Source organism: Arvicanthis niloticus, chromosome 24, assembly GCF_011762505.2.
Source record: "Arvicanthis niloticus isolate mArvNil1 chromosome 24, mArvNil1.pat.X, whole genome shotgun sequence".
Taxonomy (NCBI): domain Eukaryota; kingdom Metazoa; phylum Chordata; class Mammalia; order Rodentia; family Muridae; genus Arvicanthis; species Arvicanthis niloticus.
This window is the reverse complement of record NC_133432.1, coordinates 25,340,103-25,358,383: the sequence shown is the minus strand read 5'-3', so window position 1 is coordinate 25,358,383 and position 18,281 is coordinate 25,340,103. Positions and strand designations below refer to the sequence as shown.

General features: G+C 49.3%; 1 protein-coding gene across 7 annotated transcripts in view; it reads right to left on the bottom strand.

The window, feature by feature from the left end:
* Window positions 1-18,281, bottom strand: part of Mlxipl (MLX interacting protein like) — a 51,704-nt gene that overhangs the window by 22,073 nt on the left and 11,350 nt on the right. For 6 of the 7 annotated variants that reach the window (XM_076923154.1, XM_076923157.1, XM_076923155.1 and 3 more), the window contains exons 1-2: window positions 12,196-12,534; window positions 5,566-5,672 (exon numbers count right to left, since the gene is read on the bottom strand). In XM_076923154.1, the coding sequence (XP_076779269.1) occupies window positions 5,566-5,672; window positions 12,196-12,488 (400 nt within the window). In that variant the 5' untranslated portion in view covers window positions 12,489-12,534. Of the gene's footprint in view, window positions 1-5,565; window positions 5,673-12,195; window positions 12,535-18,281 lie in introns of those variants that run through there. The other variant, XM_076923160.1, reaches the window with a different exon arrangement.

Genomic DNA, 18,281 nt, shown 5'->3' with positions numbered 1-18,281 from the left:
TGTCTGTGTGTGTCTATGTGTGTATGTGTGTCTGTGTGTGTCTGTGTGTGTCTCTGTGTGTGTAGTCTTTCTTTGTAGTCCCGATTGAACTCCCGTAACCTCTACATACAGATATTACAGGCCTACGCCATCACAATCTCTCTCTCTCTCTCTCTCTCTCTCTCTCTCTCTCTCTCTCTCTCTGGTTTTCTCAGACAGGATTTCTCTGTGTAGCTCTGGTTATTGTGGAACTCACTATGTAGATCAGGCTAGCCTCGAACTTGGAGTTCTGTCTTACCTCTGCTTCCTGAATGTTGGGAGTAAAAGTGTGCACCACCCCTGCTGGGGCTCACAGTCATCTTTTTAAATATTTAAAACATTTTAAAGGTGTATTTATTTGAGTGTTTTCCCTGTGCTATGTGTGTGTGTGCCTGGTACCTGTGGAGGTCGGAAGAGAGCATCAGGTCCTTTGAAAACTGAGTCGTAGATAGTTGGGAGCCACTGTGTGGATACTGGGAACCAAACCCAGGTCCTCTACAGGGGCAACCACTGAGGCATCTCTCCAAAAACTCAAAGTGGGAGAACTCATGCCCATCTGGCTTTCTAGCTTCCTAATTTTTCAAATTTATTTATTTATTTACTGACTGGTTTATAAATTGATTATCATGCTGAATATTGAACCTGGGACCTCCAGCATGCTTTGTAAATGTGAAACTGGTAAACTATGCTGAGCCGCACCTCTAACCCCTCCCAGGGAGATTCTAGGCAGGTGCTCTACCACTGAGCCACGCCCCCAGCCCCTCCCTGGGGGATTCTAGGCAGGGGCTCTACCACTGAGCCACACCCCCAGCCCCTCACTAGGGGATTCTAGGCAGGGGCTCTACCACTGAGCCACGCCCACAGCCCCTCACTGGGATTCTAGGCAGGTGCTCTACCACTGAGCCACGCCCCCAGCCCCTCCCTGGGGGATTCTAGGCAGGGGCTCTACCACTGAGCCACGCCCCCAGCCCCTCCCTGGGGGATTCTAGGCAGGGGCTCTACCACTGAGCCACACCCCCAGCCCCTCACTGGGGGATTCTAGGCAGGGGCTCTACCACTGAGCCACGCCCCCAGCCCCTCCCTGGGGGATTCTAGGCAGGGGCTCTACCACTGAGCCACGCCCCCAGCCCCTCCCTGGGGGATTCTAGGCAGGGGCTTTACCAATGAGTGGTACCTCTTGCTCACATTATATTTTTTCATTTTGAGATATAGTCTCAGTAGGTTACATAGGCTGGCTTTGAACATGAGACTTCTTTCATCCCAAGGGAGCTGAGGTCTATACCGTCACACCAGGCTTTGCTCTAAGTCGAGAACATATTGCCATATGATCATAATGATGATGAGCAATCTCAGTCTCCCCACCTCCCCAGATCCATGGAGCCTTCTATGCAATACACATATGCAGAGACATGCCTGAGAACTAAGTATTAAAAGGAAAACTTGGAAAAGCCTGACACTGTGGCACACACCTTTAATGCCACCACTTGGGAGGCAGAGGCAGGCCCACCTCTGTGAGTTTGGGGCCAGCCTGGTCTACAGGGCAAGTTTCAGGTCAGTCAAGGATACATAGTGAAACCCCATCTCAAAAGAAGGGGAGGAGAAAGAAAGCAAAGCTCACAGTAGGCTGCATGTGGTGGCACAGGCTATCCCTCAGGAGGTAGAGGACGATCAGGGCTTTAAGGTCACCCTTGGTTACATACTGAATTCAGGTCTTACGTGGGCTATAGGAGACCCTGGTTTGAAAGAAAGGGAGGAAAGAAGAGGGAGGAGCTGAGGAGATGGTGCCATCAGTAAGGTCTCTGGAAGCACCAGGACCTACGTTCAATGCCTACAATTTATGTTAAAAAAAAAAAGTGGGTGCAAGTTTGGCACTCCAAGGGACCCCTGAGACTCACTTCCCTGGCCAGCAAGTTTAACTTACTTAGTTCCAGGCAATGAGATAATATAACCAAGGTTGATTTTTTTTGCCTTTATATATCTATGTGCATATACATATACACAGAAAAAAATGTAGGGATGGAGGGGTGAAGTGGGGAGGGAGGGGGCGGGAAGGGAAGAGGAAAGGAAAAGAAAGATAAATGAACAGAGCCAACAGTATACATGTGCCCATCTAGCTTTAGGATAAAAAGAGACCTTCAAGGTGTGTGTGTGTAGGAAGCTGCCCTCCCCCACTCCACCTACCCCACCACCACAGCTCTCCAGTGTAGTGGGTTGGCCTGATGCTGCTTGTATTCTAATGCTGATACTGGGTCTTCAAGACCTGGTTGCCCCAAGGATGAGAGTCCACATAGACCCATGTGATGCTATGTGACCTTCCCCCACGTTGTTTCTGATTGATAAATAAAGATGCTGACAGCTAATAGCTGTGCAGAAGAGACATAGGCTCTGTTATGCTTTCCAGCCCTGGGGGTCAGAGGAGAACCATGAGCGGAAAAGAAGGTGAAGGGAGAGAGACAAGCCACCATGGGTGTGATGGTTTGTATATATTCTCAGCCCAGGGAATGGCACTATTAGAAGGTGTGGCCTTGTTGGAGTAGGTGTGGCCTTGTTGGAGTAGGTGTGGCCTTGCTGGAGTAGGTGTGGCCTTGTTGGAGTAGGTGTGGCCTTGTTGGAGTAGGTGTGGCCTTGTTGGAGTAGGTGTGGCCTTGCTGGAGTAGGTGTGGCCTTGTTGGAGTAGGTGTGGCCTTGTTGGAGTAGGTGTGGCCTTGCTGGAGTAGGTGTGGCCTTGTTGGAGTAGGTGTGGCCTTGTGGGTGTAGGCTTTAATACTCTTTTCCTAGCTGCCTGGAAGCCAGTCTTCTGCTAGCAGCCTTCAGATGAAGATGTAGAACTCTTAGCTCCTCCTGCACCATGTCTGCCTGGATGCTGCCATGTAGCCTTGATGATACTGGACTGAATCTCTGAACCTGTAAGTCAGCCCCAATTAAATGTTGTCCTTTATAAGACTTGCATTGGTCATGGTATCTGTTCACAGCAGTAAAACCCTACCTAAGATAATGGGCTAGGTGAGTCATGAAAACCTGGCCCTGATGGCTGGTAGTTCTTGCCTAGACTGGGGGAGTCTAGGCAAGTGCTCTCCGGTTGAGCCACACCCCCACTGGCTGTGGGTCCTTCCCTGGGGGATGCTGGGCAACTGTCACATGATGTACAGCTGAAAAGCGGGAGGGTGAAAACTGTCACTGCGAAAGTATTCTGACACTGCCACCTTTTTGTCAGATAGGATTTCACCTGGTCCAGGCTGGCCCAGAATTTGCTGCATAGCATGACAGATGAAGGATGCCCCCTTACCCCCACCCTTGCTTCTGCTCCCCAAGTTTGAAGCTGCCCTGTCAGGTGTTTGCTTGCAAGCTGTCATTGCCACGTCCCATGCTTCTTCTATGATCTCCACAGGATCTCACTACGTAGACCTGGCTGGTCTGAAACTCAGTAACTGCTGCCAAAGCCTCAAACTCACAGAGATCCTCCTGCCTCTGCCTGTGGACTCCCTTCATCACACTAGGCATCTTTCCAGTCTTAAATAAGATAATTTCTTCAAGTGTCAGTCACATGGATCAACAGAAACTACAGTGTAACAGTTCCACTATGCTTGGATGGGATCCAGCCGGGCCAGTAAAAAGAAAGGTGAATGTATTCCTCCAGAGCTGTGTTCCAGGCTCAACACAACCTTTGATCTTACTGCCTTGCCACGGTGGGGGCTGTCCCCAAGTACGTGACTGTAACCTCCTCTTGTCATATCTTTCTTAGAACCGTAGCTTAGTGCTAGGCTCCCTGTGGTGGTTTGAATGTGGTGGCCCCCATAGACTCATGTGTTTGCATGCTTGGATGCTTGGCCCACAGGGAGGGGCAACGCTAGGAGGTGTGGCCTTTGCGGGAGTGGGTGTGGCTTTGTTAGAGGAAGTGTGTCACCATGGGGAGGGGCTTTAAATCTCCTATGCTGAAGCTGTGTCCAGTGTGACACACAGTCCCCTTCTGCTGCCTGTAGATCAAGATGTAGACCTCTTAGCTCCTTCTCCAGAACTATGTCTACCTGGTTGCTGCCATGCTTCTCTCCATGATGACAATGGACTAAACCTCTAAAACTGCAAGCCAGCTCCAATTAAATCGTTTCCTTTATAAGAGTTGCCTTGGGGCGAAAGAGTTGGCTCACCAGTTAAGAGCACTAGCTCCTCTTCCAGAGTTGAGGCCTCTGAACCTGAGTCGGTTCAGTTCCCAGTACCCACAGGGCAGCTCAAAACTGTAACTCCAGTTCTAGGGGATCGGAAATCCTCATACATATATGAAGGGCAAACACCAATGCACATAAAATAAAAATAAACAATTAAGATAAAAGTGTTGCTGGGCGGTGGTGGCACACACCTTTAATCCCAGCACTTGGGAGGCAGAGGCAGGCGGATTTCTGAGTTCGAGGCCAGCCTGGTCTACAGAGTGAGTTCCAGGACAGCCAGGGCTACACAGAGAAACCTTGTCTCGAAAAACCAAAAACAAACAAACAAACAAAAAGTGTTGCCTTAGTCATGATGTCTTTTCACAGCAATAAAAACCCTAACAAGGATACCTACTTATATCTGTTTTTACCACACCAGCCATGAGAAGTTAGGAAAATTGGCTTCATTGGATAGACAGGGAGGTAGGTTCAAAGAGATTAGGTGACTTTCTTGAAGTCACACGGCTAGTAAGATGCAGAGACGAGGAACCCATCTGAGCAACTGGAAGTCCAGGGTCTTTTCCAACATGGCTTCATGGACATCATCTGCCTAAACCACAGCAGCTCCCTACAGGGTGTTCATTGAAAGGCTGATGGTGTTGGGCAGTGGTGGCGCACGCCTTTAATCCCAGTGCTCGGGAGGCAGAGGCAGGAGGACCTCTTGAGTTTGAAGCCAGCCTGGTCTATGGAGGAACGCTGTATTCAAGATTACACAGAGAAAAGCTGGTGGTGATCCATGAAGGATTTTCCTCATGTACTAAGCGCCGCAATTGGACTGGCATGGTATGTAAATGCCCCCAAACCTTTTTATGGTACTGGATACGGTACAAGGGGCTTGCATATGCTAAGTGAGTGTATGACTGTTGATCCACATTCCAGTCTTCACTCCGTGGTGGATTCTAGGCAGACACTTTACCACTGGATGACCTGCCCCACACGGGGGACTCTGGGCAGGTGCTCTCCTCCTGAGTAATACCCAGCCCCTTAAGGGCGACTCTAGGCAGGTGTTCTGCCTCTGAGCCACACTTCTGGCCCTAACTGACTTCTTTTTACCAGAACATTCCAAGTAGATTACTCAATGAAAGGACTGCTGACCGGATCTTGACCTGGTGCCCACAGCACAGCCTCCTTTAGAGCTGTCAAGGTGCTCTCTGGTGCTGCTTGTCTCACAAGAGAAAGTGACCCTCTGAAGGCTGGAAGCTGGTCAAGGACCCTTGCACAGCTTGCTCTCCCCTCCAAGGCTGGCACTGTGCACTCTAGAGATGCTGGCTCTGGGTTCCATGGTATAGCCCTCTGGCTAGAAAGAGTCCTCCCAAACCCAAGGGGACCCATGGTACCCACTCACACTGAATGTACCAGGCTCTCCAGATGGCGTTGTTCAGCCGGATCTTGTCCCGGCATAGCAACTTGAGGCCTTTGAAGTTCTTCCACTTGGGAGAGACCAGCTTGCCACTGAGACAGAATGAGAGGAAAGGATATCAGGGTGGGGCAGGAGAAGAGAAGACGGGGGGGGGGGGGATTCTGAAGCAGCCTGCCATGATGGCTACAGTTTCTCTGGAGTCCTCAAATCCTATCGAATGTGCCTGGCATCCCTGCCCTGAAGTCAAACCTTATAAATCCATCCAGACCCTCACCCTGTATTCCTGGGCTATCTCCTCCCATCTAATGGCAGGCACTTGTTACCAACTCTCTCCAGATTAACATTGCCCTTAAAAGTAAGACTGTTCATATCCAGTGGGGTGTGTGCACGTGCGTGTGCGTGTGTGTGTGTGTGTGGTGTGTATATTATATGTGTGTAGAAGGGGGAAAGAATCTCTCTCTCTCTCTCTCTCTCTCTCTCTCTCTCTCTCTCTCTCTCTCTGTCTCAGATTTATTTTTGTGTGCATTGGTTGTCTTTGCCTGTCTGTCTGTCTGTGTGTCAGATCCCCTGGAACTGGAGTTACAGATGGTTGTGAGGTGCCATGTGGGTGTTGGGAATTGAACTCAGCCAGTGTTCTTCCTTCTGCTGAGTCATCTGTCAAGCCCGAGAGTTTCTATAGGTAGCCCAGGATGGCCTGGAATTGGAAATCATATTGTCTATAGGTAGCCCAGGATGGCCTAGAATTGGAAATCATATTGACTCATGGTCAGAAAGACTGGAGAGGCCCTGCTCCATCCTATAAGCAGTGAGTGGGTGCTCAGGCAGGGTGAGATGGATTCCTTAGTGCTGTAGACACTGCTAAGGTGCCCATATTCCTAAATAACTCCTCAGCCATGAACCTGTAGCAACCCTACACTCACTGGATAACTACAAAAGAAAGCACAAGGGCCAGCTAGATGGCTTAACAGGTAAGAGTGCTTGCTGCCAAGCCTAATGACCTGAGTTTGATTCCCATGACCCACATGGTTGAAGGCTATGGAGCCCACAAATTGTTCTGTCACCACCACCCCAGGGCATGCACTGCCATCCTGCACATGCACACAACACACACACACACACACACACACACACACACACACACACGCACACACAATAAATAAATGTTATTTTTAAATGTAAGACATTTTAAAATGTTTGAAGTAACATTTTAAATGTTATTTTAAAATGTAAGACGGGCAGTGGTGGCACATCCTTTAATCCCAGCACTAGGGAGGCAGAGGCAGGCAGATCTCTAAGTTTGAGGCCAGCCTGGTCTACAGAGTGAGTTCCAGGACAGCCAGGGCTACACTGAGACTGCCCCCTGCCCCAAGTAAGACATGAAAGTAAAGGAGAATTATGAAGAGGAAGGAGATGAGCTGGCATGAGAGAAGACAAGAGAGTGTAATCTAAATACCTTATCCACATGCATAAAAATGCCATAATGAAATGTACTCTTGTATAACTAACATATGACAATAAAAAGACTTTGAAATACCCAAAAAATCCTTCTGCCTCAGCATCTTCAATATTTCAATTATATCATCATGCAGGGCTGTCACATCTCTTTTGTCTTCGAGAATCTTCTTTAATTTTTTAAAATATTTATTTATTTTTATGTCTGTGTGTTCTATCTGCATGTACACCTGCATGCTAGAAGAGGACATCTGATCCCATTACAGATGGTCGTGAGCCACCATGTGGGTGTGGGGAATTGAACTCAGGTCCTCTGGAAGAGCAGCCAGTGCTCTTAACCACCGAGCCGTCTCTCTGTCCCAACAGAGGGTCTTTATGTAGTCTTCAGATAGCAGAGTGAGTCTTCGGTGTGTAATCTTGGACTGAATACGTAGCTAAGGCTGGTCCTGACTTCCCCATCCTCCTGCCTCTGCCTCCAGAATGCTGGGATTACAGGTGTGCACTACCACGCCCTGTTTCTAATACTCAACTCTTATACCTTTTAAATTATATTTGTTTGTTTGAGACAGGGTTTCTCTTGTACCCGTGGCTGTCCTGGAACTCACACTGCAGACCAAGGTGACTCTCACACCTTTTTTTTTTTTTTTAAATAAAAGGTTTTGTTTATTTCTATCTTGTGTATATGAGTGCCTATCTGTACCACATGAATGCCTGGTGGCTACAAGCAACAAAAGAGGGCATCACATGGACTGTGAGCTGCCATGTGAGTGCTGGAAACCAAACTTGAGTCCTCTGCCAGAGCATCGAGGACTCTTAATCAACCCAAACCATGTCTCTAGCCCCAAACATTCATTTCTTAAAGATAGGATGAAATGATCAATCTCCCTGAGGGTCATGGAGGGAAAGAGACACTCCCAAAGGGCACAGTAAGACTTACAGCATCTCGCTGTGGAGTCCTGGATGTTTTGGAACTCATTATGTAGACCAGGCTGGCCTTGAACTCAGAGATCTGTCCTCCTGTGCTTCCCAAGTGCTGGGATTACAGGCATGCGCCATCATCTCCTGGCTAGAAATAGTCTTAACCTTGACCTTATCCTAGGGGTCCACGAAGTACATGATGTGCAGGGGGTATGCATAAGCAGTGGCTCCAACTTTCAAGGTTCCTCTGAGAAAAGGCCAAGTTGTCACTACCCGGAAGCTGGCCCAAGAGGCCCAGATGGAGATGATCAAGGTCTCAGACACCTTCCTGTCTCGTCTTTAGTCCTTCCAACCTTCCTTCCTCATGGTCTATAAACCAATCTTGCCTCCATGTTAGTCTGGCCTATCTTCCAACTCCTCACTCACTCAAACAGAGTTTAGTTGTCCAGAAAGCCAGGCTGGGGTTGGGAGTATGGCTCTGCCAACAGAGAGAGCACTTTCTAGAATCCCCCAGTGAGGGGCTGGGGATGTGGTTCAGTGGCAACTTTCCCAGGCATTGGACAAGACCTGGATTCCATCTTCAACCCTGTATATAAACACACTCAAAGGAGGGCCTGCTCTCCCGGTAGCTCCCCTCATGTTAGGGGTGAGGGGGGAGTAGGTGAGCATCTGATTCCTCCTTCTCTTCCTGTACTACCTTGAGTGCATGGCTCATTGGCTCTCCTCTCCTTTCTGGTCTCCAAGCTCCAGTATTTGCTTTGAGCTAATGGTGGCTGCCAGGGTGTGGGATGTGGAGTTGCAAGAGCTGCCACCTCAGGAGACAACAGGCTTCATTACCCAAATAGGCCACCCCAGCCTGATGGCTGGCCCCCTACCTCCCATAGCTAGATAAATACCATCTGTCCAAGAAGGAAACACGATTGGGTGGGGGTTGCTAATCCTCCCTGGGACAGCTCCTTTTGTGGTATAGGGTGAACGGGGGACACTCCTAAGTTTGTGACCCCTGTCTGTATCCCAGCAACCATCAGGGGTTCTGTTCCCCCAAAGTCCCATCCCAACCTTCTGCTGCCCCTCCTTCAGCTCTGTCAGAGGGTTGGTAGCCTAGGCTGAGGGAGATGAGCCAGTGACAATACCCAAGTCAAGAGGAAAGGATCTGGTCAGAAGCGTATGAGGGAGGGAAGAGTCTGGCTTGGTACAGGAAGTCTAGGGCCAAGGTTCCAAATGTGCACAATGGAGGGCACCAGAAAACCTCCGTAGTGGGAGAGAAAATGGGAGATGCATATGCTTGTCGGGACCAGAGGACAAACTCAAATATGGTTCCTCAGATGCTATCCGCCTTGGTTTTTGAGACAGTCTCTCATGGGCCTGAAACTCACTAACCAAGTAAGTCAAGCTGGCTGGCCGGCAGGCTACAGGCAGCTGGCTATCCATCTGCCTTGAGCACTGGGATCACCAGCACACACCAGCAAGCCAGACTTTTTTTTTTTTTCTTTCCTGTGGGTTCTGGGGATTGAATTCAGGTCTTTACACTTGCAAGGCAAACAACTTTACTCCAAGGCTTTTTTTTTTTTTTTTTTTTTGTTAGCTTGTTTGTTTGTTTTGCTCTGTAGCCCAGGCTGGATCCTCATCTTCCTGCCTCAGCCTGCAGACTGTTGGAATGAGAGGCCTGTGCCTCCACTCCCTTAGACAAGTGCTTTCTTGGACCGTTTACAGCTGTCCTCCCTGGGGCTTCCACCCACAGAACCAAGAACACAGTGTGCCAGCATAATGCTCCTTGGCAGGACTGAGGCGCCCAGGCGTCTGCAGGCTGTCCACAGGCTGTCCTCCCTGCCTAACTGACCAGTTCCACCCACCACCAGACCCCCTGCCTGGTTGCCCCACCCCCAGTGCTTTCTGGCGTCCTGGAGATTCTCACCCTCTGAAAGCCCCTTTGCTCCAGAGAACCCCTATTCACAGAAGTCCTATAGACCTCTTCTAAGCTGAGCTTAAATTTATTTGTTTATTTATTTGAGACAGGATCTCAGATTAGCTCAGGCTGGTCTCAAACCTTAAATTCCTATACATTAGAGGGATAACTTTGACCTCCTGACCTTCCGCCCTCAGCCCGAATTCTGGGATTCCAGGCACGCTCAACCACACAGAGTTTATGAGCCTGAGCACGGGTGAGCATGGGGTGTTTGCTTTTGTTTTTATTTGTATGTATCATTGGGAGGGGTGCTCGTGCGTGGCACATGGAGGTCAGAGTTCGGACAACTCTTCTGGAGTCAGTTCTCTGCAGCCACTTTGATGTGGGCTCTAGGAAACTAACTCAGGTCACTAGTCCAGCCACCAAGTACCCTCACCGGTAGAGCCATCTCCCAGTTGTTGTTTTTTTTTTTTTTTTTTTTTTTTTTTTTTTTTTTTTTTTCCTTCACCCAGGACGCAAAACCCAAGACTCTGTGTACTTGGCTACAGTCATCCTTGGGCAGCATCAGAATCCCACTCTAGAGAATTTAATAGTCTGGCTCTTGGGCGGGTGGAAAAACAGAGCTCGCCACCCTAGCTGGAGTTCCTCAGCCTCAGGCAGCCTCAGAAGGGAGCCCGTGTCCCTCCTTTCCCTACTACGGCTCCCGTTCTGTCCGCCCACAGTCTGAGTTGGGAAGCTCTCTAAGCTAGCCCAAGTGGAATGTATAGACGCCGCAGGAAGTCTAGGTTGGGAGTGGAGTGGTCAGGAAATGGGAGACCCTTTGGGGGAAACACGGGAACCCTAGGCTTCTTGTGACACATGCCTGTAATTCCAGCACTTGGGAGGCCAGAGCAGAATTCCAGGCCAGCCTCGGCTCTACAGTGAGTTCCAGGCTAGCTTAGTCTACAGTGTGAGAGAGTTGAGTGAGGGATATCCTCCTCTCCTCCGGGTAACCCCAATAATTGGAAGTCTTTGATAACTAAAACATTGTCCCAGTGTGAGCAGCTTCTGGTGTCCTGAGACCTTAAATGGCCCCTTCCCAGGCAGTCTCATGATGTCCAAGGGCGGGGGAGGGGGAACAGGACAGGGAATTTGAACTTTCCACATCAGTCTCAGCGCCCTGAACTATCAGGTTGCAACATGACCTGGGCTTGAGGCCAGAACTTGTGGGCCAAGGTTACTCTGCCTCCAGCCAATGGGGTCGGGAGGCTCTGCCGCCACGAGGTGGGCCATGCTCTTCCGCAATTCCCACCCCAGCTCCGGGTCCCCTATGGGGCTGCAGGTGCGGGTCTCCAGCCAGCGGTTCTAAGAAGGGGTGGAGGCCCGCTGAAGAAGCGTGGTATTTACAGAGAGGAAAGATCAAGGCCAGCCGATTCCCCCTTTCTCTCCTACTGTTTTCGGTTGATAATTTATCCTAGTTCCTCTGCTCCTGGGAACTTTGCTCCAGGGCACGGGGCCAAGACCCCAGTTCTCGCCCTCCCCTGGGACACGTAGGTGGGGCTGGAGCTGGGTGCGGCCCTGGAGTTCAGAGCCATAGCAGCGGGGTTCCTGGCTGCATTACAGATTACCAGGTTCGGGGAGACTAGGCTTTTCCCTACCGGACCCAGAGTGGACTGCAGCACCCCCTGCTGGCTCTGGGCAGGTGCGGGGCACCATCTTCCCGCCAACCTTGACATAGCGTTCTAAATCAGGCACGGTGGCTTAAGCCTGTAATCCCGGTATTTGGGAGGCTGAGATAGGAGTCCAGCCTGGGCTACTTAGCTCCATACCAGCCTGAACTTTAGAGTGAGACGTTGGCTCACCAAATTAAATCAAGCCAAACAAATGGTGTCCAGGCAATCGGGAAGTGAGCAAGTAACTGTTTCCATATACGTTGACACTGGCTATGAGGGCGACCACAGGACAACTGCAGCGTGAAGGAAAACGAGTGGGACTTTGCAGGGACTGCTGGGGATGAACGAAACAGTCCAGGCATCACACGAGTGGAGGGAGGGAGTGGACAGGATGGTTTATAGTCCGAGGGGTGTAAAAAGACACTTGGCATTTAAGGACAAAAGAAGAACCTGGGAGCCGGGTCGAACTGCAAGAGACCCTGCAGAGGTGGAGGATAGGACAGTGGCGCCACAGACAGGTGATGGGTCGTAAATAATTCATGAGGGTCCGTGGGCTGGCTCAGGACCCGGCGAGGGAGAGAATGCCTAAGTTGTATCCAGAGTCCCCTGTAGCAATTTGGGACCAGAGCCCCAGTGCGCGGTCCCACCACGAAAAGCTGCGACCCAGGCTCCCCGGTCCGCCCTCACCTGTAAGCCAGGCTCAAGCACTCGAAGAGGCGGGTGAGTGTCGGATCGATGCTGCGCGGCCCGAAGTCGGTGAACCCCACGGGCCCCTCCTGGTCGCGTCGCCGGGTCAGCGAGTCGCTGTGCGGCGAGGACACCATGAAGTGTCCGCTGTGGATGACCTGTGATCGATGCAGGCCACCCGCGCTGCGCCGGGGACTCGGATCCTCCAAGTCTGTATCCGAGTCCGAATCCGGGCTGGGGACGACCCGGGGGACCTGCAAGTTCACGGATAGATCCGCCAGCGCGCGCGCCATGGCCACTATTGTCGACAACTCCGGGGCACTCTGAAGAGCAGTTTGAGAGCCGAACTTTGCCAGCTGAGCCTAATTACCATGGCCACGCCCCTGTCTCCTGATAGGTCCTTGTTATGGGCGTGGCCTTGGTTGGCAGATGATGTTTAAATTAGCATAACCAGAGAGCCTGTTGTGAAACCACTGGTCCAGAAGTTTTGGCGGAGCTTTGCCTTTCCACCCGTTGTGAGCATATTTTAGTCCCTACTTTTCAGGTTGCAGGAAAAGGCTGGCTGGGGCTGGGGCTGGGGCTGGGGCTGGGGCTGGGGCTGGGGCTGGGACTGGGGCTGGGGCTGCAACTGAGTTGGGACAGTGTTTGCCTAGCATGCACGAAGCTTCGGGTTCGATCCTCGGCACCACAGAAACTTAGCATGGGAGCGATTCTGTAAGTGCAACACTTACAGAAGGGAGGTGGAAGCAAGCTGACAAGATGGCTAGCTGGTAAAGGCGTTTGCCGCCAGGCTTGAGGACATGAGTTCGAGCCCTAAGACCCAGATATTGAAAGAAAATACTCAACTTTTAAAATTTGACCTCTGAACTCCATAAGCATTCCCAGACACATAAACACTAAATAAATAAACAAATAAAAAATACATAAATACATAAGTAAAATATCAGAAGTTCAAGGTCATTCTCTGCTTCATAGTGAATTAAGTAAATCTCTAGCCTGCCTTTCTTCACTTTCCCAGGGTCCTGTGCGGTTGACTCCCAATGCTAGCTTGCACCCAAGTGCTGTTATGATTGTCCTACACCCGTACAGCAAAGTTGAGAAGGGGACGCTGAGAATTCACCCTCTCTAGATAACTTCCCTTGTCCTCGGGCTTTCTGCTCAGGGAGTTCTCACTGGCCCTGAAGCTTCTTTCTGTTCCTGCTTTTCTTTCTTTCTTTTTCTTTTTTGATTTGTCACTTTTCTAGACAGGGATTCTCTGTGTAGTCCAGGCTGTCCTAGAACTCCCTCTGTAGACCAGGCTGGCTTCTAACTCAGAGATCCGTATGCCTCTGCCTCCTGAGTCGGGAAATAGATGCATGTGCCACCGCCACCGTGCCTGTTCCTGCTTTTGAAAGGCCAGACGCTAGACTGGGCATTCACAGCAGACACCCAACTGAACAAACAGGTAAAAAAGGTCCCTGCTAAGAGTGACTCAGTGTGTATCTAACCTTAGCAAAGTCCCGAGTTCAATTCCTGGCAGTAAACAAACAGACAAACTCTTGTCTAAGGCGCACCACACTAGAATGACAATACACCCAAGTATCTCAAAGCCTGACCTTGCTTTAAGGGCCCCTAGCTTCTGTAGCAGTGGTCCCAAGCCTCTTGTCCCCAGTGGAAAGGTTAGTTATGTCTGAGTCGGGTGGGAGGATAGTGGGTGACTCTACTTCAATACCCAATCATCAGTTGCTCTGCAAACAGCTTCATCTGCATCTCTGTTCTTTTTTTTTTCTTTTCTATTTTTATATTTTAAAAGACTTTATGTGAGTACACTGTCACTGTCTTCAGACACACCAGAAGGGGGAATTGGACCTCGTTACAGATGTTTCTGAGCTACCATGTAGATGCTGGGAATTGAACTCAGGACCTCTGCAAGTGCTCTTAACTGCTGAGCCATTCCTCCAGCCCCGTGCATCTCCATGCTGTTTCCCAGGCCCTGAGAAAACCTTCAAAGCCCAGTGCTCCAGAGGCAGAGGCGGGCGGATCTCTGAGTTGGAGGCCAGCTTGGTCTTCAGTGTGAGCTCCAAGACAGCCAGGGATACACAAAGAGAAACCCTGTCTTGTAAAACAAGCAAAGGAACAAAAAAGCAAACCAAAACCAAACAAAAAATCACCCCCACCCCCACCAACACCACCAACAAAAGGAAGTAGTTTCCAGACTCAGGCTGGGCCTGTAGTTTAGTTGGTAGCCTACTTGTCCAGCCATTAGGAAGCTATGGGTTCCAACTACAGCTCTGAATACAGCAGGTGTGACATGACACGTCTGTAATCTCGGCGAGGGAAAGATGGAGGCAGAGGGTCAGACTCCAAAGTCATGCTTGGCTACATAACAAGTTTGAGGCTAGTCTGGGTTACATAGTGAGACCTCCCCCCTCCAAAATAAAACACGGCCTGTGAGATGGCTCAGTGGGCAAAGCTGCCAGTTGCCAAGCCTCATGACCAGTCCTTGGAACCCACATGGTGGAAGAAGAGAACCAACTCTCACAAGTTGTTACCCGACCTTCACCCATGCACACTGTTGGGACATGCACACCTCTCTCTCTCTCTCTCTCTCTCTCTCTCTCTCTCTCTCTCTCTCTCTCTCTCTCTGTCTCTCTCTCTTACAGATGAATGAATAAAATAAGTGTAAAACAAAATAAAAACAAAAACCTCAAAATAAAGCAAACAAATAGATATAAGAATGCCCCAAACTTTTGATTTTGTCCTCAGTGGAATGCGGGACACGACACGCTGCCGCTTCCAGATAGCATGGTGTAAGCGGCCTGGTTCACCTCTCGTTGCATCTCTCGCCTGCCCTCCAGTACCGGATGCCCAGAGTTCACAGCCTCTTAAATAAATAAATAGGGTTCAGGATCCACAGAGATTGCAGGATGAGATCCCTACTGGGCGTGGAGACCCAGTTTTCCCCTGGGATCCTTTCCGACACCTTCTTCTGGATGCCTCTCGAGATGTGCCCCCTGGTCTGCTCACACCAAAATGCCATCTCCTCCCTGAGTTCTCAATACCCTGGTTCTGATCATTATAAGTTGGGTTTTCTTCTGCCTGAGATTCATAGAGGGTGCGAGGCCTCTCTTTTCCACCAGATGGCAAACTCCTGGGCAGAACCAAGAATCTGTTCTTCTCTACAGTCCAACGTCCTCTCAGTGGGGCCAGATGTGATGATTCACACCTTCAGTCCCAGCACTGGGGAAGGCAGAGGATCTCTGAGTTCAAGGCCAGCCTGATCTACACAGTGAGCTCCAGCAGGACAGCCAGCACTGCATAGTGAGAACCCGTCTCCAAACCAACCAACCAACCAACCAAATACAACCAACCAACCAAATACAACCAACCAACCAAATACAACCAAGCTAATGCATATTTGCTGAATAGATGAGTTTATGTCATATTTATCTGCTAGCTATGTAGGTCCATCCATTCACCTGCTGTCTGTCTGTCTGTCTATCTATCTATCTATCTATCTATCATCTATCCATCCACCCACCCACTCACCCATCCACCTATCTATCTATCTATCTATCTATCTATCTATCCATCCATCCACCCACCCACCCATCACCTGCTCATTTATCCCTGTTCTGTCTGTCTGTACATCATCTATCCATCCCTCATCCATATCTTCTCTGGCCATCATGTATTTAGTTGTCTGTCTATCTACCATCACTCATGGTACCCATCATCTATCTATCCACCCATCAATCCAGTCATCATCTATTTATTTATGTATTCACCCACTGTTCACCCATCTCCATCTGCCTGCCCATATAGTGTCCATCTATCTGATCTGTTGTCGATTCAGCTGTTTATCTGTTCATCCAAGGGTCTACTTATCTATCCCATTATCTACCCATCCATCTATCTATTCACCCATCTAACTATCCATGGATGCGTTCATCTTGGTGCAGTCCGATCCACTTGCCTACTCATATATCTACCCATCTCTTATTCATCTGTTCCTCAACTGATCAATCTCTCCATTGCCAATGCATCCTATCAGCTGTATCTTAGTTACTTTTCCTGTTGCTGTAATAAAATACTCCAACAACAGTAAACTCGGGGAGAAAGTGTTTACTCTAGCGCACAGTTTAAAGGCACCGTATGACATGGAGGAGAGGTCAAGGCAGCAGCAGCTTGAAGCATCTGGTCACAGTCTCTATCAGGAAGCAGAAAGCGTGGATGCTGCTGCTGCTCAGCAACCTTTCTCCATCCACACAGTCTAGGATCCTGGCTAGGGAATGGAGTCGCCCACAGTGGACTGGTCTTCCTACACCAATGAACAAAATAAAAAATTCCATCCTGGACATGTCTATAGGCCCATCTCAAAAGCCACTCTCTCTCTCTCTCTCTCTCTCTCCCTCCTTCCCTCTCTTCTTTGCTCCCTCCCTCTCCTTTTTGGAGCAGGGTCTCTGGGTGTGGCTGTGACTGGCCTGGAACTCAGTATATTGACCATCTTGGTCTCGAACTCACAGAGATCTGTTTGCCTCTGCCTCCTGAGTGCTAGAATTAAAGGCGTACACCATGACACCTGACTCATCCCCCAATTCTTATACCTACCCACATATCTGTCATCCAATCAATCATCTATTTATAACTACATCTACCCATCTATCATCTTTCTACCTATCAATCTACACACACAGAGGGAGGAGACACACACACACACACACACACACACACACAGAGAGAGAGAGAGAGAGAGAGAGAGAGAGAGAGAGAGAGAGAGAGAGAATGAAATACATTTTATAGCAGCTGTCTCAGTGCTAAGAATCTACATTTTTGGACTGTGTGTCTAAACATGCTAATTGACCAACCACTTAATCGGCAACTCTAAAAAGTACCAGATAAAGGGATACATATCTGTAGCAAGAGGGTCAGAAGTCCAAGGCCAGCCTGGGCTACAGGACCAGACATTGTCTCAAACAATGACAAAATAATCAGGCAAAATAATTATCTAGCACATTGCTATGCACAAGCCATAGAATTTGAAACAACAGACAGCAAGATGGCTCAGTGGGCAAAAGCACCTGCTGTCAAGCCTAAAGATCCAAGTTCGAGCCCTGCGTCCCACAGGGAGAAAGGAGACAGTCAACATCTATAGCTGACCTCTGACCTCCACACATGGGAAGACACACACACACACACACACACACACACACACACACACGAAATAAATGAAAATGTAACTTGAAAGGGTGTTAACTGGGGCTGGAGAGAACACCACCTGTTCAGTTTCCATTACCCACATGGTGGTTTACGACCACCTGCAACTCCAGATCTAAGGAATCTGATGCCCCCTTCCCCAGGCACATACACATCACACATACATACTCATAAAATAAAAGCAAATCTAGCCAGGCTCGGTGGCGCATGCCATTGATCCCAGTACTCTGGAGACAGAGGTAGGCAGATCTCTGAGTTCAAGGCCAGCCTGGTCTACAGGGTGAGTTCCAGGACAGCCAGGACTACACAGAGAAACCTTGACTTGAAAAACAAACAAACAAACAAATAAACAAGCAGAAATGATTCCCAGGGGCCAGGAGTGGGAGAATCAGAAGCTGATATGGTATAATAATAATTCTCTTTGTTTCTTTTCTGGAAGGCAAGAGTTTTGATTGTTGTTTGTTTGATTTTTTTTTTTTTAGACACGATCTCTTGTAGATCAGGATACACTAGGTAACTGTGGATAACTTTGAACTTCTGATCCCCCGGCCCCCCACCTCTTGAGTGCTGAAGATCACAGTAAGCCACCGCCTCAGTTGGCAGACTGCACAGATGTGGATTTCCTTTGCAGTGGTGAAACTGGTTGAATGCCATAGCAGAAAGGGTTGCACAACTCTGAACATACCAAGAACCATTGAAAAATGGGTTAAATATTTAAAAATTAAAAGGGGGGGATGGATAGGACAGGCAAGATGGCTCAGTGGGTAAAGGTGCTTGCTGCTAAACCCGAAGATCTGAGTTTGATACCCAGAACACACACAGTGGCAAAAGAGAACAAATTCCAAAAACTTGTCCTCTGACTGCCACATGTGCCTTGGCACACTCCTACA